General features: G+C 38.5%; 1 protein-coding gene across 2 annotated transcripts; it reads left to right on the top strand.

Annotated features, from left to right (window-relative positions):
- Positions 1-755: 755 nt before the first annotated feature.
- Positions 756-22,090, top strand: LOC145769331 (sentrin-specific protease 6-like). 2 transcript variants are annotated; one of them, XM_082580932.1, is made up of 20 exons: positions 756-971; positions 1,375-1,461; positions 1,881-2,023; positions 2,277-2,360; positions 2,889-2,938; positions 3,162-3,234; positions 3,355-3,412; positions 4,479-4,559; positions 5,002-5,041; positions 5,630-5,774; positions 6,451-6,652; positions 7,562-7,671; positions 8,611-8,682; positions 9,648-9,799; positions 10,215-10,331; positions 10,660-10,788; positions 11,624-11,769; positions 12,093-12,789; positions 19,687-19,846; positions 20,521-22,090. In XM_082580932.1, exons 1-20 carry the CDS (start codon positions 893-895, stop codon positions 20,659-20,661), a joined length of 2,766 nt encoding a protein of 921 aa, XP_082437058.1. In that variant the 5' UTR covers positions 756-892; the 3' UTR covers positions 20,662-22,090. The 2 variants fall into 2 exon arrangements, with proteins under 2 accessions (XP_082437058.1, XP_082437059.1); XM_082580933.1 differs by having other exon boundaries at positions 915-971; positions 1,375-1,457.
- Positions 22,091-24,003: the final 1,913 nt, after the last annotated feature.

The raw sequence follows: 24,003 nt of genomic DNA, 5'->3' as shown, positions 1-24,003 counted from the left end.
CTGTATGTTTTTAAGTTTTTGCTACATCATTCAGTAAAACCTTAATTTTATTCTAAAGGTTGGCTCTTTAGCTTTTTGCGGGTTTCCTTTTTCCATACGAATGGCTCATCCTGCATGTGACAACATTGATCTTGTAAGCCTATTAAGATATCATTAACTAGTTGATAGTGGTCAATGTCATATAAGGTATAGTTAACTAAACACAAACTGAAATTAAAGAAATTGATGTGTACACTCACTAGTTCAGAGTATTGTCAAATTACAATTGGAAACAATGTCCAACTTTATCAAAACCATATTCTGTTCAACTTGAACAATGAACATGTTGTTTACATGTTGTTTTCTTTTTTATTTGTTTGTTAATGGAAATTCACAATTTGTGAACTTTCTTTGACAAAAGTATGTTCGTGATGTTTATTTTTTTCACACAGTATTGTCTTAATTTTTATAATTATTTTCATTTTATTTGCATAATTTAATGTTGATTTCAATTGCATTTTAGCACTGAATTACATATTATATATACTGTACGTGCTTTGTTTCTTATTGCTTAGCCAGTTCAAATATCATTTAATTTATATAGTGTTAAAACAGCAAGCTTATTTTCAAAAGTTTCATTTTAATGTGGTTAATTTAGATCTCGAGACAGGACTAAAAAAAGTCGTGCTTATTTAAATTGTCTAGAGTAAATTTAGGCTAAATATTATACAATTATTGTCTATTTACATCTTTGTTTCTTTTCAAATATAGCCGTGAAAAGTATAATATTATAATTTTGTGGTGACAAGAAGAATCCATTGATATTTTCAATAAGTTGATTGATCATGGCATAGCTGTTTCAAGTTTTGCCGCTTAACTGAGTTGTACATGAGCAAGCTATTGCTGACTGACAATGTCACAACAGTCGCAAAGTGAAAAAGCAAAACCATCCCATGTTAACTATTTGCTGAGGTGTAATGTACCCCAACAAGGTGAGAATGCCCTATTTATGTTTGTACAGCTAGTACTTGGTAAATAAATGTCTAGCCAGTGATATTGTGGTGTTTATGGATTGGTGATTTTGTTTTATATTAAAATATATCCAATAGTGGACACTGGACAACACTAATTGGGCAAACATTTCATCGAAACAAATTATATTTATTTTACTTAAAAATTCGTATATGTCTAGTTTCAATTGCACTGCTATTAAAACCAACACCATGTCAGGATCTTTTCTATAGCATGCCAATAAAACACTGGTCACTCTTTCTTGCTTTCTGACAAAATGAAAAATTATTCTTGCTGTATGCATAGTTGTTAAACGATATATTATATGTTATACTTATACAACTATATTTATTATATACATTGTTTAAGTTCTTGATTTTCCAGTTTCATCTCAATCCGGCAATATCGGTCTTGTTTTGAAGTCGGATACATTGACCAGGTTACATTCAACAAATATTCCTATAAATGTAGGTATGTACTGTTTATCAGAACTTTTATTATAATATTGCTTTTTTTACACTTAAAAACACATGTGATTGATTATAACAGCATAATGAAATGAAACTGTATTTTATGTACAGTAATGATATATACTTGCTTGAATCTATTAAAATAACATACATTGTTGGTCTTTGGCAGTGGAACATACAATAATAGTTTGTTCAAACACTTGATGTATTGAAACCAAAAGTAATCCGACCTACTCTAGCTATTTTATCAGCAAAGAACTGGTTCTGCAAATATTCATTATATATTCAACGAAGTTACTTTTAACCTTATCATAATGGTAATTACAAATAAAGCTTCTTTGTAGCTTGTGTGATGCACTAAACATTTAGTATGATTTACAACCCGCTGTTCCAAAATACTCATATTTTATTAATTTTCAGAGCAAGATAATAAGTCTTCTGCTTTAACCAATCAGCAGTCACCACAAGTGCAGTCACATAGTTCATTTACTTCGGGACAGTCTGCTTCTTCCAATAAAATGGATTCTCCTAACTTAACTTCCAATAGTCTGAAAGAAGTTGCGGTGAGATATTTTCGAAAGGGTTTTTCGATATTTACAAAAGTGGCATTGTCCAAAATGTTTTCAAGCCAGGGGTGTCCAAACTTTTTACCAAGCGGCCAGATTCGATAATGCGGAAGTGCCGCCGGCTGTTCGTTGTACACATGATGCATACAATTTGTGTTACTGTTAGTGACGTCATAATTGTATGAACTGTCTAAACGAATGTTTGTTGGATCCTCAGTTTGTTAAAACAACGTTTTCTTTGACTAAACAGGTAATGTGCAAAAACTGTGGTGTGTCATCTTTTAATGTACAAGTTTGCACTTCCTGTTCAAAACCTTTATCCGACACAACGCAGGTCTGTATGAGTTCCTTTTTGTTTTCTAAACTTTTTACACCTTGCCGCTTAGTATTTGTATGATATTTGAATTTGAAAAAACGTATTTCGTTCTACCAATTGTTTTCAATATGCAGTAGTCCTGGGATTATTAAGCCCGCTTTGGCAGTATTCCTGCTATTAAGACCGGGCGGCTTTGGGTTTATTAAGCGGAGACGATTTTCTGCCACTCCTATGAATGGCAGTAATTCCGGACTGGACCAAATTGGGCTTAAATAAGCGTGTGGGCTTATTAATTGTGGCCTTAATAAGCGGGGGTTACTGTACTGGAATATAATATTGATGTGTGTCGTTTCCTCAACGGTTCGTCATTTATTGCTTTAAAATAACCAGATTACACATAAGTCATACAATAGTAAGTAACCGAAAGATAAGACAGTTTTCAGTCATTTTTGTCAATGTGCATTTCATAATTCGTACCGCACATTTGGATGGAAATTCTGTTTACTGCTTGCCCGAGCTGCTTACTGCAATTTTTGCTTAATTTAGGCAAAATTACGTTCTGTTCAACTTCAAGCCAGCAAAAGTCCACCGAAGCGGTAAGGTTAACCTAAGAATCGATTTTTTTGAATATAATTTTCTATCGAGGCATGTTTGTAATTTAGTAAATATATTTTATATATTCAAGGGCTAGTTACAACGTGGCATTACTGCCACCAACCTCCAATACTGCAGCAGGATTGCGAATTGCGATCTAATTTTTGATCTTTCAAACGTACAATAGTTTGAGAAGCCTGAACTTATAAAGTTCTTCTTTTTTAGATCCTTAATTGCTTCAAGGTTTTACGGCGGTAATGGATTGAAAGAGTTTGCTCGTTATGTAGAAGGTTCAGATGTAAGTATGTGTTGGTTATGTTTTTGTGTGTGTATACTGTGTAACCGATTGAGATTCTATAAGCTTCTTGGTATATTGCTTTGTTATAACTGATCAGTTTATTTCATTTTAATTTTTCAGTCAGGACCAAAACGCCAGAAAAGAAAAGATGCTTCCCGACGCGCTTTTAAAACTACCGGTAAGTTTAAGCTGTGCAAAGTGCGCACTGCGCATGTTTATATACTGTATATTTTCAATTTATCATTGAGGAAATGCCCTACAACTCTTACTCATTTTTCTTATGAGATTAGTGTCGTTTTATTACCTTTATATCATAATTGAAACGAATTATACCAATCAGATAAGTAACCGTATTGTCTGTGTAGCAATCCGTTTCAATATTCTTTAACCTTTTCTTTCTGTCGCGCACCTTTCAGAATCGACGCTGCTATTGCATGCACCCTGGTAAATTGTGTTTGACTGAATATTTCACCAGCTTTTTTGCACTTTTTGGGTAATTTTTGGCGTTTGCAATCTCTCCTTCCAACTAACACCGACTGGATGGTTCCAGTGCATACATCCAATAGCAGACGTAGTTGATTAGCTTGTCATTCCCATACACCCCCGCAGTTTTGGTGAACTTCTATTCACCCCTTTTATTCTCGTGCACCCTTATGACTGTTGTGATGCACCCAAGTTTAAAGAGCGCTGATTTAGTTAATGATTGCGAAGGGCATGGAGCCTATGTTGCTGTCCGAACGATTTACGTGCTGAACAAAGGTGGAGAGTTCAACCCAAAACATATTACGATGTCCCAGTGTATAAATCAAAAGAAACCAATGAATGATTTTAATTTGCCTAACTGGCCTTCATTTTAATTTGTAACACAGTCGAAATAGCTCCGAGGGAAGTTGGCTTCATATGTGACGAAAAACAGTAGAAAATTCATGACATTGATTGAGTTAAACACTTCCACCTTGATAAAGGTTTTGAATTAGGGTCTGGTACTATTCGGTGAGTCCGATTCGGTGAGTTCCTAACTTCTAATCCTAACCCTAAAACGGCAATGATAATTAGGCTACGGTTAGTACGGTACCCGATAATTAAAAAAAAAAAATTGAAAATATCACCTAATAGGGATCGGACTCACCGAAACCGGCCATTCCGTTTGAATTAATCGTCTGCAGACGTTTAATCAATATAAAAATGACTGATTTTGCTGTCTGGATTGTTACACAATGTGATATTGACCCTCCACCTTTTAGTTGCAGATTGCATCATGATATCCGATTCTAGTGATGATGACGCCGTTGTAAGTGTGGACACATCATCTTCAACCAATCAAGGTAATCTACTTTGATGGAAAATACAGCAACCAACAAATGAAGATCTAAGTTTTGTGGTCGTGCGGGTTGCACACTTAATGTACGTTTAATGTCGAAAACCTTCCTCCTGGTAAAGGCGAGCCATGGAAGTATGGGCGATGCCTCAATCGCCTAAGAACTGGCATTGGCAGATGTAATTTTATAAAGTACAGGCAAATGAAAGGCTTGAAAGCAAACGATGCAACATCTACTCGAATACCCTGTTTTAAAAGCAAAATGCTCTGCACAAGATTTGGCCAAGTTCAACGATAGAGCAAGAGCTTGTGTGATGCTCTGGGCTACGGCCGTCTGAAACACGAAGAAGAATATCTAAAAATAAAATCTCAAATCATAGATGAACTTAATTTCAACGAATTAAACTGATTTACTGCAAACACTGTTTTTAATGCTGATTTATTTCTAGATTCATTAAAAAATTCTGCCGTGTGTTCAAAAGAGAATTGGTGAGTAGCCTATGCAATATTATTCAATTACACAACGATATTTCAATATAATTTATCGTCGTGAAGTTTTCGTTTCGGCTCCGTTTCGAAAACATAGCAATTTCGTTGCGTTGTAAAAACTCGAAACCAAAACGAAATTCACATCAGAGATGTACCAATTAATTATTATATTCGAGACTACCAGTATTCAACAAAATTTTTTTTAAAAACTGTTCCGTTTCGAAGCTTGATTTCGCTTCGAGTGAACTTTCTTTGTGATGAGTTTTATTTCCACCATCAAACCAAACAATTTTTGTTCTATACTTCAAGCTGCCTTTCCTTCAATTGTGTCAGCTTTCACATCTTGTTTCTTACTTGCAGTGTGTTGTATTATACATTGTGATAGGCTATTGTACTTACTTTTTTGGAAATCGGTTGCAGTTTCAACCATAAAATTTTAGATTAGAACATGCAAAAAATATTATATCGACACCCCGAGGCCTTGCATTCTTATCAACTGTGCACTGAAACTACCTCAGGCTCAATCACTATTCAAAATTGTGCCTGTTCAATTGTTCATCTTGATTGATCAATACTTTGTTCAATCAGTGTGGCAGAAAGTGCAGAAACAAAAAGGCCAAGAGCACAGCTTTCAAACGACAAGATGCATACCTGGCAATGCCACGCCATTCATCTCCTCTTGAAATCCATTCATGTTGGTCAGAAGAAGCTAACTCCCACCACCGCCATGAGGGTAAGCATATCGTAGGTTAACTTTTTTTGAACACTGAAAAGTTTGAGTGTTCATGAGGTATATTCTCGTTTCTGGCAGTAGTTGCAACGTTCATCTGATGAATGCGAAAGTAAAAGCAGAAACATACAAGTTGTTATTGCTTCACTAACGTTTCGCGCACCATGACAATATTATATCTAAGTTTTCTCCCGTTGCTTTTCGAAGATGTAGAATCTACAATCTACATCTTCGAAAAGAATCTACGAAAAGAAAGATATAAAATCTACATCTACATTGTAGATTAAGTAGAAGGCCAAGAAGCCAATTTTCGTGTCCATTTTCCAGTTTGTAAATAAGGTCTTGTTAAAGATGAAACCGCCTGCTTTTGAACAGTGTCGAACCGATGCCCTTCCGAGCGTCTTGCCAGGGCTTTCACCGCTCGGTTAATTTTACTGTTTTAAGCGATGCTGCTTGTGTCACATTTTGTCGAATGTGTTATTTTTGATAAGCAACTTTAAAACCATGTTGACTGCACTCTACTTTCACCTAATATGACAAAGAATACGGTACATTCGCAATCGCTACGCATATCTGCTACAATTTCAAATCTCTTTAGCCGAACATTCGCATTGTAGTATTGATTCTTTGAAGCAAAGGGATTCTGTTTTTGCATTTATCAATTCAAAATATATCGCAGATGTCTGGTGTCGGATTCAGCGTATCGCTCGAAGATAGCATATTCGAGTTAAAGTGGATTGCGATTAAGCTTGTAGAGCTTTCTTCCAATCCCATCGAGCCGTGTCTGTACCTGACAATAAACAACGATTGCTTGGGAAGTTTTCGATCGGAGCAGGGAATGCATCCGGGAAAGTTTCCCTATTATGATCCTGAAGGAGAAGGTGGCTGAAGCGAATCGTTTTACGTTGTACTTATGTTAGACTTGTATTTGAAATAGTCTGGTATAGAATAGTGATAATACCACCCTGCATCACGCCTCAGTTATCGCAAAAACTGTCATCATGGGGCAATCTTCTGTTGACGTTTTTTTTGGATTGACGTCACACGGCCAATAATTTAATGCTGAAATGTGCTGAGTTGGCTTGGTTGTTTGGTTTTATTGTTCTACATTCTATAAGGTCTCACTGACTGAAATATGAAAACAGGAATGTTGCTATTGACACCTTAATCAGCACATTGTAAAGGTGGTCTCATACTTGATTCAAGTGTCGTGTATGAGAAGATAAGGTTCTCATTGTACTAAGCCTTCGGCACTAAGGGGAGTAGGTCACTCTCGGCCGCCTTTCCTGCTGCAATTATGCCCACCCAATTTATTACACCCTAGGTAGAGGTGAGCGATGTTTTCAACAACCAGCTTAAGCCGGGAGTCGAACCAGGTTTGCATAATTGGAAAGCCATTGACGCCTTATCCGTTGCGCCATCCCACCGCCAGCACATTGATGGACCATTGGACCTGCTATTGACACCACTCAGCAATTGACAAAACCTTGCTTCTAACATGTCAATTTGTCAGACCACCGACTCTACGCCAATTAATTTAACTGTATTTTTGCGTCATTTTGACCGCTTGCAAACATGCTTAACATAATCTGTAGAAATTCTCCAGCAAAAGACTGGCAGATTTTTTTTATTCTGACGATATTGCCTGTAGTGTCTTCATGATCATGTCTGCTTTTAACATGATTAATTGATTAGACATTTCAGTATGTTCAATCATATTTATTGACGGAGAAAATATTTCCAATGTTGTTTAGACAAACTTTCTTAACGTAACTTTCTTTTTTTTTCAGCTGACCAAAAATATATCATTTTCTACATCGATAAGACGTGGTTTTCGAAGTACCATCACCAAATGCGCACTATGCTGCTCACGTTTCGCGGAAACTTGAAAAAGCTTAATGTATGTTTTTTTGAAGAGTTATCGTCAGAATGCTGTTCACCTAAATGTGGTGAAGTATTTTTGATACAAGGGAGAAGGAAGGAAAAAAATAAAATTTTGGCTGATGAAATGATTAATTGAATCTTTATCCTCGGACTGAAAAACCTCTTTGGGTGCTTAATCTTGGCAGTACGCATACTTGTATAGTATACTGTCTACATAGGCTTTGAACCACTGGCGTTGGACGGTGACCGAAGTTGTCAGAGTGCAATTTCATCCTGTTGAAGTGTCTGTGAACCATCTCTAGGTGTTGCTAAATGGACAGCTGTTGCTCCTTGAAATGTGTTGCGTAAGCGCGCACCCTAAGAGTCGAACCAGCGCCGTTTGATCTTGAAGTTTCTTCGTTCATGAAGTCAGGCGCTGAACCAACTGTGCTATCGGAGTGCATCATGCATTAATTTCAGGCTAACGAAGGAGTTAAAGAATAATTCACTTAGGCCTTTATTCCTTCGTTAGCCAATATTTCCCTTTATCTGGTCCCTTTTGCATATAAATACCTCACCACATTTAAGTTGACTTCATTTTGACAACAAGCTGCTGAATAGAGTCAGACGAAAATGACTGCACTTTCAAGCAGTGTAAACTTTCTCTTCACCGTATGTTTTATTTACTTCTACACCACGTGGTCAAGTGGCTTGAGCTATTCCAAGATACCTGAACGATTTTTAATCAAACTGAAACTTGTTCAAGTCTGAAAAGCCGATCATTTCTTTTTGTTATTGATTCAACGTTGAAGCAACGTAGAAATTGATTTGTTGATTGGGAGAAACTGCAAGTTGTTAATCTTTTTTAATTGAGTAAAAGTTCTTGTACTACTTTCACGCGGCATTTTGCACTACCACTTTTCTCTTCCACTACCATCGTGTTATTTTTCTTTTATGTCGATTTTTTCCTCTTCAGAGTTTCTTCCGGGAAATCACTGTGAACGAGTCGAGCAGAAGACAATCTGAGGCAGCTCAAGCCTCTTTGGAGGTAAAACAGCGTTTTTCAATTTTGAAACAATATTTACTTTTCATTTGAATACGTTGCTTTGCCAACGGTTTGTAACAAGAGCATGATCATGATGCGATTTTTCGTCCGAAGTAGGGATTAAGTTTATTTTCGTGTTTTGACACGAGTCATGCCTGTATTATAACTGATGTAGTATGAAGTAGATGAGGGTTCTTTGGAATTGTTTTTTTTTTTTTCAAAAAGCCATAACGTTACATAAAATCAAGAGGACTTGTGCACACATTAAAAGTTGCCTTGTAGGATCTGGTTAAATGGTTAATGTTTTCAAAGTAGTCAATTAATCGAGCTGGCCGTTTCAAACGGCACTTTGTTGAAATAGGATTAAAAACTGTTGGTTTAGTCATTTTTAAATGACTTTACATGTGTGAAATAATTACTACAATGTGCTACTACTGATATCAGGGTTGAGAAAAACCCGGGTTTTTTGGGTTTTATTTAGAAAAGATGCAAAAAAGGTAGATTCATGCTTATTTCACCTCTAATACTACTTTTTAACAATGAAGTGCCTCTCACTCACAGTACATGCTGGCATAACTCAATAAAATAATGCACTAGGCCTGTTTAACTATGAGGCCTTCTTGCATAAATGAGTTTTAGTGTAGTACAAAGTGGCATTGCTTGATTTTTGTGTACAGAAATATCTACTGTGTTTTCAATTTATCCTTGGAAATTTCCTTCACAATCACATCCTTAAGTCCTAATTTGAAGTTTGTTTTAAGTACCTTGTAGTACTTTGGTTCATTTTTTCAATTTTCTGATAAAAAGTGGACAAATATGATGCTCTGGGTTTTTTATGGTTTTTTTTTTAAGTGGGTTTTAAAAAAAAAACCACCCGGGTTTTTTTGGGTTGGGTAAAATACCGACAACCCTGATTGATATTATTATTATCATTAGTATTACTATATATTATTATTGCAATTGATCAGCGAGAAAGCGACGCTCCTCCACAAAATTCTGACTCTTCTGCTCCAAAAGAGCCATCAGCGTCTCCGGAACTTCCCGGGATGACAACTCGTCGTCGCCATTTCGATACAGAAGACAAAGATGTTACCATATGCTTCTCCGGTCCTCGTGTTCAGTAAGTTCAACCTTAGTTGAGTTGAGCGATCTTTTAACATATGACAAAACGAGAGAGAATAGTCTTGTTACTTTATCTCAATATCCAAAGGCTTTTTCTCCAATTCTAGCTCTATTTTTGCACCATTTGGTTTCTGAGCCATGTTTAATTGTTTAATCTTATACAACGTTACACGAAGAAAGGATGGCAGAACTCATATGTTCAATGATTACTAGTCAGCGATTGGCCTATTGTGAAACTTAAAAGTTGCTTCTTAGTCATGTTCAAGCTACGTTGCTAAATTTGACTTATCCCATTACCGTGTGAGTTTTCTGTTTGCCAGTTCAAATAGTTCTTTTACGTGTTTTAACGTTAAAAGTCGGTTTGTCGAAGATTTTCATTCGACATTTCTCAGAAAAAAATTGCATTGCTGCAGACTTGCCATATACCCATCCCCGCCGGCCAAAGGTGGAATCGTCATCACGAATGAAGACGAGTTCTGTCTCAACGACCACGAGTTTCTCAATGACGTCATCATTGACTTTTACTTAAAGTACGTTGTGCTGCAACTAATGTATTGTATCTGTCTTGTACAACTTAACTAATCAACATTGAAATTTACATTTTGTTTAGAGTCATTCTTAAACCTAGTTTCGTGCTTGTTTTTATATCTGTTTATTAAAAATTAGAAGGCAACTCCTAACTTACATAGCATTCAACTTCGGAAAAGCAGAATTTCTTTTCTTTTTCAAGTAATAGCGTAGTCGGCTACACCTCTACAGTACACAACAGCGCTGAAACTGTCTGCCTTGTAAAGCACTGTAAGCAACACATATCTACCAATGGATATATTGCTGCATACAAACACATCCTTTCCGCAGATACACAATGGAGGAGCTGGTTTCTGAATCGGACCGGTCCAGGTCGCATGTGTTCAGTTCATTCTTCTACAAGAGGTTGACGCAGACCACTCAAGCCGGTGTGCAAGGGCAGGATAATAAACAACTGAGGTAGGATTTTTGCTTTTCTCAAAAAAGTGTTGCCAAATGTTGGCCGCAACCTTTAGATTAAAACCTCTCAAACTGTCCGATCATCTCTCAGGATTATTTTCAAACGGTGCTCTGCATTCCTCCGCTTTGCATTTTCAGAAATATGCAACATAGGCAGAAGTGTCTGCTCATGTTTATTTCACGAGACATTTTTTTTCCTTGCTGGTAACAATGCTTAACATTTTGCATTTATTTTACTTTGCCGCATTTTCTGAATGAGGATGAGGTAAATTTAACTTTTTGCTAAAGTTTCCGATCTCGAACTTCATGTCATTTCAAGGACAATGTTTCCTATTTGCCAGCTCCAAGTGAGTGACATTCGACCAATCAGTGGAAAGCGATACACTAGTTGCGAGTTATGTGCTTCTTCAATTTTCTTCAAGACTTTTCTAAGTAATTTAAAAAAAATTGTATCACTAAAAACTTTTAATGATAGTAAAAACAGAGTGAAACTGTTCACCAGGCATTTGATAGTTAAAGTAACTTGCGTTCTTCTGGTGAGGTATCATCTTTAACATCATGAGGTCCCCTAGTAGTCTATACTCACCAGAAGAACACAAGTTACTTTAATTACCAAAAAATTTCTTAAACATTGTATAATGGATTTGTTATACTCGTTCAGTTTCTACTTTAGTGTTAAAACTTATGACCAAAATACTGTTTTTGGATGAATCGAACCAATTTTGATATTTTTGTGAATAACATTCATAGTTCCGCAAACTTAGGAGCTCATAAATTTGCATTTGAATATCTCCTTTTTTTTAGCAAAAAAAGTTTGAACCTTATCTTCTTTCAGCCCTCAAGAAAGAAGACACGCCCGTGTCCGTAATTGGTCCAGAGGAGTCGATCTCTTCTCCAAAGATTTCATTTTCATTCCAATAAACGACGCATCTCATTGGTATCTTGCTGTCATTTGCTTTCCAGGGAAATCTAATGATGCAGGTACTTTCAAATTATGAATGGCAACCAATAGATATCTTCTTTAAAACTCTAAGGAAGTTGAAAAATAAATACAAGCAAGTACAGTGGCAACAACTGGCTTGATGACTATTTGTCTCTTTATTGCGTGTTGCATCTACAATTTGCAGTGTGGTGTGACCACAATATAAAGCGTGCTTATTTCTAATCTTCCAAGTACTTATGTTTTCTTACACGATTAACATAAACGAGTGTTACTACTGCTTGCGGCACAACAAAGTGAACTCTGACGATGCTTTACCACGACTAAAGATTACAGCTCATCTTGTGACGTCATTGCTTTTCAGCGACCAAGTCGGATCATGCAAAGCCAGTGCTGGAAGAAAACATTCTGGACATCAAAGTTAAAGACGTCCGTTCGCTGTGCTACGCTCAGACTGCTAGAGTGGTGCTGGTCCCTCTTCCCAGAGCTTCCAATGGCAATATGATTCTTTTAACCAAACAAAAAGTTACGCCTAAAGCTGATTCTAACATTAAGACTGTTCATATCGATCAATCTCCTATAGATCGCAAAGGCAGATGTGTAAACTTAAGCCTCAAAGTAGTGAGTCGTGAAATGACCTTGAAAGATTCTGAGGAGTTGCCAAGTATGAAAGAAACCAAATCAGCTCCAAATGATGTTGACTCGACGCCACCTATCCCTAGCGCAACGGACGAGGATGAAGATGCGGTTGTGGAAGTGTCTCTTGATGGTTCCAACGCGACCGGTCGTGAACAAAAAAACCACAAGCTCGCCGAATGCGATTTGAAAAAAGTTGGTTCCATTTCGATGGTCAAGAATGTTATCGAGCAGGCAAGTGGTGCTAAAAGCGTGAGCAGCAACCACTTTCGAGATTGTAAACCGAGCTTTGTCCAAAGCACTTTAGGAACATTGACTGAGGGTACACCCAACCACGAAATTTCATCCCGTCATCGTCCTTGCATTTTAATATTTGATTCTTTGAGAGGAACCAGCCGATCAAAGACCGCCACAATCCTCAGAGAGTAAGTGGAATGACAGAAATTTATTGATGTTATGTGGCAATGTTATAAGTTATGTCGGCTGTTTGAGGTAGAGCAATTAAGGTAGGTGGTAAGTAACCACCGGTCCCCGTGGAATTTGTTACTGTGTTACACAGAAGGTTTGAAACAAGGGTCTCAAAGTCAAATTGTTCTGAGGGCCAAATAAACACTTGTGAATTAATACGAGAGCCGCAATGCGCAATAAGAAGTCAATAAACAAAGTAGCACAGTTAAAACGCAATAAAAAAGATAGTAAGAACACACCAAGAACGTTAGATCGGAAAAAAAGGAGTAAGAACAAAGAGATGGAAAACACTGCACGAATGCATAAAAACGCAATCGAAAAATAAAAACGCAAACGAAACGACGGACTGGAGAGCAAAAATCTTGCAATCAACTTTCAAAAGCGCGGAAAACTGTATTGAGATAACACAAGTGAATAGCCGATGTGATTGTGATGTTACAGTACACAATGCTTGCTGTCCTATGGTGAGTAGTCAGGTAGTCCTGACTCCAGGAAGATCGCTCCTTAACAATACGAGTTTCTCGCACACAATAAAATGGCGCGACAGCAGTGCTAAAAAGTTGTGTGAAGTTTGATGGGCATTTTCAGATTTTTTGAGCAATTTTAGGGTCCATTTTATCTTTCTAAACCTATAGAGACAATATGTACTGTAATTTGTTAATTATTTGAAAGTTTAAAAATGCATCGCGGGCTGCACTAGTGTTGGGCGATATCGAAAAAAACGATACGATATTTAAAAAAATACTCGATATTTCGATATTTTTGTACTAATTAAGAAAAGAGTTTCTCAGTTTTCGAAATTAGTGTCGGCAATTGCCGAGGTGATTGCCGACGCAGATGCATGAATGGCGCATTAGCGTCGGCAATAAAAATGCCGAGGCGGAGGCCACAAGAGCGCTTGTAAGGTTAGGGTTAGACATTCCTCCCAGTCGTTATGCCACAGCCATAGATTTGCCCCTTAGTCAACACCCTGATGGAGCTCTGCGAAAGAGGCGTGTGGATGGGTATCAAAGCACGAAAGCGGCAAAACGTGGACGCTTCATTGCGAACGGCGAAGACAGTGTAGATTTACAGCCAAGCGATGAGCCTCTTGATGTGTGCGATTCCAGTGATGACACGACAACCTTATCCTCCGAAATTGTGCCGAAATTATGTTAGTGCATACCTAAATCGAGGCAATCTTCTCACAGGGAGCAATTAATTTGTTACCGGTACTTGGTTGAGCAATTAACGTTATTTTATGATAATTCAACGTCGCTAGATGTCGAATTAATGTAAAACAAACGTAAATTTCTTATTGGGCATTGTTGCTACGCAATATAACCACTATAACCAGCCGGGAAAATTAAATCGCTTTGTGCTGACTCGAACGTTAAATCAACCCAAAATTAACTTACTTTTCCTCCCCGTGAGTTATTCAACGTGAATTACCGTAACAGCGTGCGTATCGCGTTGCTCGCTTTATCGCTAATCAAACAGTGCGGTCGGGGTAGACTACTCTAGCATATTTTTCGCTTATCGTTTTTCATGTTTGGTACAATTTTTTTCGTAATAAACGTTCACAGCAATTGCCGAGGAAATTTCAACTTTTGCCGTTTGGCTTCAGCAACGTTTTTGTAGGGGTTTGCAGTTACGAGTTATCGAACGATATTGAAATAAATATCGATATTGAAAAGATATCGTATCGAAAATTCGATATATCGCCCAATAGTCCGGTTGCCAAATCCAATTTTTTGGCTGAACCTGGAAATTTTATGCAAAGTTTTTTTTTTATTGGTTTTGGTAGCCTAGAGTCTACTCTTTCAGAATCTGCCGGGTGCACTCCGCGCATCCTTGAGCGTTTTGAGAAATTCAAGATGGCGTCCAAAATGGCTGCCGTTTCAGATAACTCCCTATAACTCAGTTAGTATTTGACCTAGGATGATAATTTTGGTGTCTAACCATATGTTTTGAGGGGCCAGGAATACATTGAAGCTATTTATTTGACTGGTTGGGGATTGCATCATGTATAAATGCAATAATGCCGCTAATAGGGCTGCCATATTACAAATTTCAAGCAAAAACAAACAAATTCACTTGTATTTGGTCTAGAATGATAATTTTGGTGTCTATCTATATGTTTCGTTGACAAGGAATCCATTTAAGGGATTAAAACATTTGCATATAAATTATATCACAGCAAAATCCAAAATGGCTGCTGATATATTTGCTGAATACTTACTGTAAATTTCTTAATCTCGAACTCCCACTATGCTACGTAATCACTTTGCTTTCTGACTGATAAGCGCGAACTTGCGTCTCAGCAGGCTTGTAAGAAATATCGTAAAATAAGTATAAAGAAATAAGTATAAGAAAAGCAAGAAAATGTTCTTATAACGAGGTATTACGCTTTAAGCGTTCAGCTGTGAAAGCTGCAACAATGGAACGATCCTGTCTTGGCATATCTGATGCATCAGACGGTTAGGTACAAGTAGTTGTCGATACTTTTGATGCTGAAATCTCGTCGCAAAATTGAAAAATTTCCACCCACTCGTTAGCTGTTCTGGTTACACATCCTGAATCACCATCTGATGCTGATCGATACCCAGGGCCGGATTTAGTTGATGGGAGGCCCGGGGCACTTTTAGATCGGGGGGCCCCCGTGCAAAAAAAATTTTCAAGCCTACGGCGCGAAAAACCATCTCTACGTCTACAGTAGCATCAGTCCAGTACTGCACAGCATTTTGCAGAAACTTTAAAGGCCAAAAGGAAAAAAATCACATTTTTTTCCACATAGGGGGGCCTTTCAAAAGTCGGGGAGCCCGGGGCAACTGCCCCCTCTGCCCCCCCCCTAAATCCGGGCCTGTCGATACCATAGAGAGACAATCCCACGAATTTCAAAGGAGGAGAGCGGACGAAACTGACTTCGCCTCCTTTCAGGATGTTCGGAAACAGAATTGTCCCGAGTACAATGGCTACAACACAGCTCTTACACGCAATCAAGGCCAAACAGAACAACCTAAAACTAAGACGGCATACCTACCTTTAATTGATCCTGTGCCATCCCACCCAGATACAATAATGACAGCAATGGTGGAAGCTCAAAAGGTGACACATAATGCTGACCAAAAGTTTGTGTTATTCACCTGTGACTTACAACTATATAAAGTTGCATTACATGTGAAGAGGGCTTACCCTGAAAGGTTTTCAGATGTCATCCCGCGCTTGGGTGGTATGCACTTTTTGATGAGTTTCATAGACTGCATCGGGGCTCTGATGGAAAACAGTGGACTGGAGGAAGTTCTGAGTGATGTGTTTGGAGGAGTCGCAAAAATGTTGACTGGAAAGAAATTTCTGCAGAACGTTCGAGCATTGAGAATGCTGGCTGAAGAAGTTCTTCGAGGAGAACTTGATTGAAATACACTTGAGTCAAAGGAGGATTTCGTAGAGGTCTTGGAGAACATAGCCAAAAGAAATAAGACTGCCAAACTATGGGTGGACATGTTGATCAAACCAGTGTTCCTTATCACGAGGTTTGTCCGAGCTGAGCGGGAGGCTGATCGGCTGTTGCATCTTGAGGCATGCAAACAAATGCTTCCCTATTTCTTTGCCGCTGGTCATGTGCATTATGCAAGGTATAGGATGTGCTACCTAAGGGCAATGGAAGCCCTTCCAGAAGAGGTACTAGTCCAGTTCATAAAAGGGGAGCATGTGATGAGGCACCTGCGCGGACTATGGAATGGCCTATGGAGTGATATGTTTATAGAAACTACTTTCATGAGATATGGACATGCCCCAAATGGCATCATAGGAATAACCTTGAAGCCGGATACGCTCAAGATCTGGGCACTGAGTCTTCATACATGTAGTACTGTGGAGGCTGCTCTGGGCGAAATGCTTGGAGATTCTGGAGACCAGGGAAGTGGGCATAAGGAAGAAAAGAAGGCACGGATAAAGAATGACAACAAGGACCGATAAGCCATCAGGACGAAGCTTCAAAATGTATAGATCCACTTGATCCCGAGAAACATCCAGAGGATCTAATGAACATTGCAACTGGTCAACATGGAACCCCGAAGTGAATGTGCAGGAGGCTGTGCAGAAAGGATTCAAACAGATGTGCAAATTTGGAGAGAATTTACCTGATGGCTTACATGAAACAATTCACAAGACCGTGACTACCATGGTGGCTACAAAGAAACATGTGAATGTGGGAGGTAGTAAAGTGTACGACATGAATGTCATATACTCCAGGGTCATAGGCCAACAGGCTAGTGGGCGTGATGTTGACATAAAAGATGTCCTATCCTACGAAGTGGCCCCAGTACCAACGTCTATGTTTGACCCCACAGAAGAAATGAGAGCTGCAACATCAAAGTCTTCCTTAAAACGACAGCTTCAGGTTGAGGTATCTGCTCGGACAACAGCAAGTGAAACTTCAGTAGTTGTGATTGATGGTTCAGTGCAGAGGGCACCACTACAGACTACGCAAACAACTTGAAACACGCCATTGCCAAGAGACTAAAAGTTGGGGACGTTCACTTAGTGTTCGATCGGTACTACGATTACAGTACTAAGAGTGTCACCAGAAGTGCTAGGGCCACTGGAGTTAGCCGAGTCCACGAGCTGCAGCTGAACACCAAGTTACCACCTCAAAAAAACTGTATTGACGGTGACCGAAAACAAGAAGCAGTCGATAAACCTGATTGTCAAACTTCTGATTGAAGACGAGTCATTCCATGAATACACCCAAAGTCGCAAGTTGATAGTGATTGGTGAGGACATTGCCCCATTTGAGATCAGCCATGGTGGTGTAGTGATCAGAAGGGCGGACCTTTCAAGTAGTCATGAGGAAGCGGACAATATCATTGTCCAACAGGTGATGCTGTCTGCTTGAAATAATGAAGAGAGTGATATAACTGTGATATCCGATGACACTGACGTTTTCATTCTCTTGCTTCATTATTATCACGTTGGAAGCATGAAAAATCGTATCACCATGGAATCACCAATTAAGGAACGAACAGTCATTTACATTGGAAAAACCGTAGAGAAGCATGTGTCTTTTGTGACTGAAAAGCATGTGTCTTTTGTGAATGAACGCCTGTGAATGAACGCTTGCCCATGCTCTTACTGGGTGTGATACGGTAGCATGCTGCTATGGGGTTGGCAAAGGTACTGCATTGAAGGTTCTAAAAGATGGTCACTCACTGTCACTTTTAGGGGTCATTGATTCTCCCATAGAATCAATGATTGCGCAGGCAACCACATTCATGTCAGCCTGTTACGGTCAATATACTACGAGCAAATCAATGTCCGAAGCACACTGGAGGGTATGGGCATCCAAAACGGGTCGGGCCTCTGCGGTACCACCAAAACTTTGTTCCCTTCCTCCTACAAGTGAGGCCTTTAAAGAGAATGTAAGAAGGGCCCATCACCAAGCCATTGTGTGGCGTTCACTGGAAGACAGCAATCCGCCTGAACTTGATGCAGAAATGTACGGATGGGTGAAAAACTCGAAACTTAAAACGCTACAACTGGTCCTCCTTCCCGCAAATGATGAACTCACCCCAGAAACTGTCATGATCAGATGTGCATGCAAGAGTGACAACCCCTGCAAAACGCTTTCTTGCAGCTGCACAAGGGATGGTTTGAAATGTGCAATATTCTGTGCGTGTTATGCTGCAGGTTTCAGCCAGACTCTTACTTAGCATTTTAATTCAATTGGACAACATCACAGATTTATGGACTAGGTGATTTAATGACGGGATGATAACCACAACTGACTGTCTTGCGACTGTGAGAGAGGCTTGTACATTACTAATGGTAACATTTGTGATAACTAATGGTTACGTTTGTGAGTGATGTTATATGTTAGATGGTATTTCACAAGTAAAAGTCGCAGAAATAATGATTTTCTATAAGTATTCAGCAAATATATCAGCAGCCATTTTGGATTTTGCTGTGATATAATTTATATGCAAATGTTTTAATCCCTTAAATGGATTCCTTGTCAACGAAACATATAGGATAGACACCAAAATTATCATTCTAGACCAAATACAAGTGAATTTGTTTGTTTTTGCTTGAAATTTGTAATATGGCAGCCCTATTAGCGGCATTATTGCATTTATACATGATGCAATCCCCAACCAGTCAAATAAATAGCTTCAATGTATTCCTGGCCCCTCAAAACATATGGTTAGACACCAAAATTATCATCCTAGATCAAATACTAACTGAGTTATAGGGAGTTATCTGAAACGGCAGCCGTTTTTGACGCCATCTTGAATTTCTCAAAACGCTCAAGGGTGCGCGGAGTGCACCCGGCAGATTCTAAAAGAGTAGACTCTAGGCTACCAAAATCAATAAAAAAAAAACTTTGCATAAAATTTCCAGGTTCAGTCGTACTTCTGCCGGACTACAACACTAGCCTGCACCAAAAGTCCTCACGTGCCTCGTGTAAAAGACCCTTGGTTTAAGACATCTCTGATCCTTTTTAACAGAATTGCATTTAATTCACGTGCAAAGACGTTTTGCTTCACTTTTTACTTATTCCCGGTGACAGTTTGGTGGTCAGTCTATGAAAACACGTTTACCTTCAGCCGCACCACAATGCAAAATGGTCATGCGTACAGCCGTAGGAGGTGGGGGTGCAATGTTTTTGTTGTTGTTGTTGAAGCAAAAAGTACTTTTGTACACTCTGGCTGAGTACGCTTGGCATGTTGACTGTGGAAGATTGTGGCAGAAAGGTGTTTGAGATAATTGTGCTTGTTTGCTACTGTAGTGAGCGCTCAGTCTTTTGTTAATAGCTCAAAGCATCTCATTACCAATCTGATAGCCACTTTATCAAGCATACTTGGCTTAACTTTTAGATACCTAACTGAAGAATGGAAATGCCGTAAGTCAACAGCGAGCTGCCAAAGGGTTTTCACTCCAGCAAACATGAAGATGTGTTCACCGCAAGTCCCGCAACAAGATAATTACTCAGATTGTGGCTTGTTTCTGTTACATTACGTTGAGAAGATGTTTCAGGTTCGTTTTTTTAATTGAAAAAAATTTTCAACATTGTCTTGTCAGTAATGTTGAAAATATGCATAAGATCGAATGGGCAGCAGTTCGAATCTCACCTCGCTCTAGATTAGAACTGCTGTTACATGTTGAGTTCGAACTGCCACAGAGAGTTTCATAGGACTTTATTCCGTTTCTACCAACGCAGCATGCTCATAAAAATAGAAACCAAAGGGTTTCACCCGACTACTCGTGCATAGTTGCAAGTGGATCATGTATTGTCGGCCAGGAACCGCAAGTATGTTTGAAATCGTTCTGAAAGTTAAATTTTCTGAATGAATGATTTTCAAATCCAACCTGGCTTTTGTGAAGATGTACGAAATTGTGGCCCGTACCTGAATCTGCCGGACTTTTAAATGTGCGCCTCAGATTATGACATCATTTCTAGGGCTTGATTTTACCAGAAAACTGAGCTCATAGTATTAGTTTCGGTTGAGGTTGGTTCAATTCAAGAAGCTGTTTGTCAACCGCAAAAGTTGGTGGTTGGTTTATGACAGCTCAAAACACAACTAAACTATTAGTGTGTCGAACAATCTCTTGAAGTAAAGTCTTGTGTAAAAAGTGGCTATAAATTGGCTTTAGAAGTATAAGAAGTTATCTTGGTGTAATGACAGCAGTTTCTCAATCTTGTCTTTTAGAACCCCATTCAAGATTTTACCGCATTTCCCATGAGGTCGCTGCAGCAGTGGTTCGACCCTAATGAAGTGAAGTTAAAGCGATCCAAGATCAGAAAAGTCATTGAAAGTCTCACGACAGCGCAATCGGACGACTTCTCTTGAAATGAAATCATATTGCTAGCAACGTTTGTGTATTTTTTTATATCGTCAGTGCTTTTACAGAAAGTCGCGTTTTCGTCAGTTTACTCCACTATGCCGTCTTGTTTAAAACAGTTCGTACTTTCAGCAGCTTGAAAATAAAAGATTTAATCTCTCGCCGTTTAATATGGGATTAATAATATGAATAGTTCGAGTGACATTTATGCATTACTTGACGAGCAAACAGTTTTCCAACTAAGTAAGCTGATCTGTCTTAAACCAGACAGCAAAAACCATCATTTTTACATTGATTCATCGTCTGCAGACGTAATGTAAAAATGACGGTTTTTTCTGTCTGAGATAGATTATGCAAAAGTCACGAGTTCTTAGCTGTCGCACACAACTTTTATTCGGAGTTAGCTCAAGCAACAGTGAAAGTGATATCATCACATCACTTATTAATGTTAGGATTAGTTACTGATGAAAGGTAAGATTATAGCACAATTGTTTCAATATCCAATTTCTGGAAGCAAACACCTTTTTGTCATCTGCAAGATTGCGGCGGGATAACCCCAGTCAGCAACTTCGGCATTTTTTACACTGTTTCAACGTTTGCAGACGTTAAATCAATGTAATTTTGTCCTCATTTCCAGTGTTTTGTATATTTGTTTGCAATATTTGATCTAGTTTAAATCGTGATGTAAATTATTCTGAAAACTCCATAAATTTTCTTTGCTTGGTAAGTCACCGTGTGTGACAATCAGTTACATTCTGTAAAAGATGAAAATTATTATCCGGTGTTTTTATCTTGGGCCACCTGGAAGTGGACAATTCTTTTTTTTACCATTTAGCTTTCAAGCGGTGTGATTGGTTATCTACATGTTTATGTAGGTTACTGTTGTTTAGTAAGCTAGTAATTTGTACCTGCATTGCAATGCCCACGTTGACTTAACGTCATTTCCGTATTTACGTTTGACTCCATCTTGCCAAGAGGTTTCGAAGCCTCAACAATTTTTGGATTATTGAATTTTTTAACAATATTTGAACCTTTTTTCAGTCGCTAGTATTTTTCTTGAGAATTTCGTATTTTGATAACACAGAGAACAAAATCGATCCTTCAGTTTGAATTGCTCTTCCTTGGCTGCGGTATAAGCCAGAAACGGAAACGCAGCTTTCAACTTCAGTTAATCGCGGGCACAGACTTCACTCAAATTCGACTTGAATGTGACCAATGGAACGATCAATCTTCCTGCGGTATGACAGGTGCCAGCGGCGTAGGGAAGAGCGAAGATTGTGTTGACACTTGATCGCAAATTTTCTCAAGCAAATTATTCAGAACAGAGGTCAAACTTGCACGCAGAAAGCAAACGTTATCAATTCTTCATCCACACTGTAGTGAAAGTGCCGTTTTCAATTATTTTTGCTTGCTGAATGGCGAGACTAAACAAATATTAACGAAGCTTTGAAAAAAACTTTCGTTTTGAAGTATAGGCTAACCAGTAACCAACTTACTTTACGCTGATCCGGCTTATAACAAGCAAAACTATCATCGAGTGACGATCCGCGTATTAACTTACATGCAACACCTTGTAATAGCCAGAGTGGTGATTTAGCTTGTTTTATACCGGAAGAGCTTAGGCTGCTTGCCTATGCTCTTAAGTAAATGCGTAGTGAACAAGCTCATTCAATTTTTTGAAGTTACTCGGATTATGAAACTCAACTAAAAAAAAAGCAAAGTCACGAGTACACTGGTGATTGTACCGTTTAGCTTTTTGGACCTGATGGGGCGTATGGCTTAAGCTACAACAGCACAGCAAATTATAGTCACAGAATGCCATCATGTTAGTCATACGAAAACATTTTTCATTTCGAAAAACTCTGATGCAGGCTAACCAGTAGCGTCAACAAGGGGTAGCCTACTTTTGGATTCGGGATTATGTTAAGGGCTCGGAAACGTGAAGGAACCACCGCATATCTTTTGGATAGGTTATGGGCCTAGTGTGTTTTCTGAGAAGTGTTTTGATTTGCTGCCTAAATTATCCTCCCAGCGGTCATCATCATGTGTTTTACATCCGACCATCAAAGCAGAAAAACAATGTCACTCGCCATAACATCTAGCAGGGGTCTGGAAAGAAGGAGAAGCGACAAAACGCGCACGTCAAAGCGTGCTCTAGAGAAAAAAGGATTTCGCCTTCTAAATACAAGTATTTTGGCAAGGTCGCAATTACACCTTGGGAAATTTCAAAAATTGAAGCAAGTATAAAATAAAAATTCATAAATTGGTGTCGGAAGACCTCAAAAAAATTGATAAACAATTGCTATGTTGGTTATCAAGCGTGTTGATGGTCAAAGTGGGGGGAGTGAAACACAACTCTACATGTGTTAGGTTTAGCACCTCAAAAAAGGCGAAGAAAACCTTGCGAAAATATATTCTGCCATGGGCAAAGTCAGTTCGAAACGCACCAGGCCTGGGGCCAAGTACAGAAGTCCCGGACAGAAGTTAAAATACTTTTTGTCCAATTTTTTGTTTGTTGTTAATTTATAGGTAAATGTTAGACCATGCTGATTTGTATTTTTAGTCAAGTGATGGGAGGCATACTGTATAGCCATGTGACTACCGTACTTATTTTCAGAAAAAAACGTGAAGTGTTCTAAAAGTACAAGTTAGTTTCAATTATCAGGTGCTATTGTTAGCAAGAACCAGGCAAGCTTTGACGACAGAAAAGCAGGCTCAGCTTGAAAGAAAATACATTTAAAAAGTAGCTTTATGGGGTTGAAGTTGGAGTGAGGTGCTGTAACAAAATAATGTTTCAAAAAATAACGTGCATAGCTCTGAAGTGATGTAATAAGCTGTAACATGCTGTAGAATAGACTCCAATCTAGAGTAGGCCTATCTGTTCGTTGTAATCAAATTAAACGCATCAGCATTAATAGGCAACTGATTGAGGGAATTTTCATTGTTGGACTGAAAGTTTCTGTAGGATCCCAATCGTCAGATCTAACGTGGACAGAGATTTTGAAGCACGTAGATTCAATAGTGCCGGTTGCGAAGGGTAGGCTAAAGAATTGATAACTTTCGTTTGGATACTGAGTGTAATCTGCGGCAGCCTAAATTGTTCTGTCCATGTGGTGCCAATGTAAAGAATATTTCTTGAAGTATTCTGATCAAGTTGCTCCATTGGTATTTGACCTAGCCTTTTCTATTTTTTGTTATTTCTTTGTAGGCTACCGAATCACACGGTCGTGTTTTTTTTTATTACTATGATCGTGTAATGGATTAATGACTTGTTAGACAGCTTTTTCAAACCTAAGCCTTTTATCTTAATTTAATTAACGTTCATATTCCCTTGAATAACTTGTTGGCAT

This window comes from Aplidium turbinatum, chromosome 4, assembly GCF_918807975.1.
Source record: "Aplidium turbinatum chromosome 4, kaAplTurb1.1, whole genome shotgun sequence".
In the NCBI taxonomy this organism is placed as follows: domain Eukaryota; kingdom Metazoa; phylum Chordata; class Ascidiacea; order Aplousobranchia; family Polyclinidae; genus Aplidium; species Aplidium turbinatum.
Note: the sequence above shows the minus strand (reverse complement) of the source record. Positions and strands in the feature narration are given on the sequence as shown.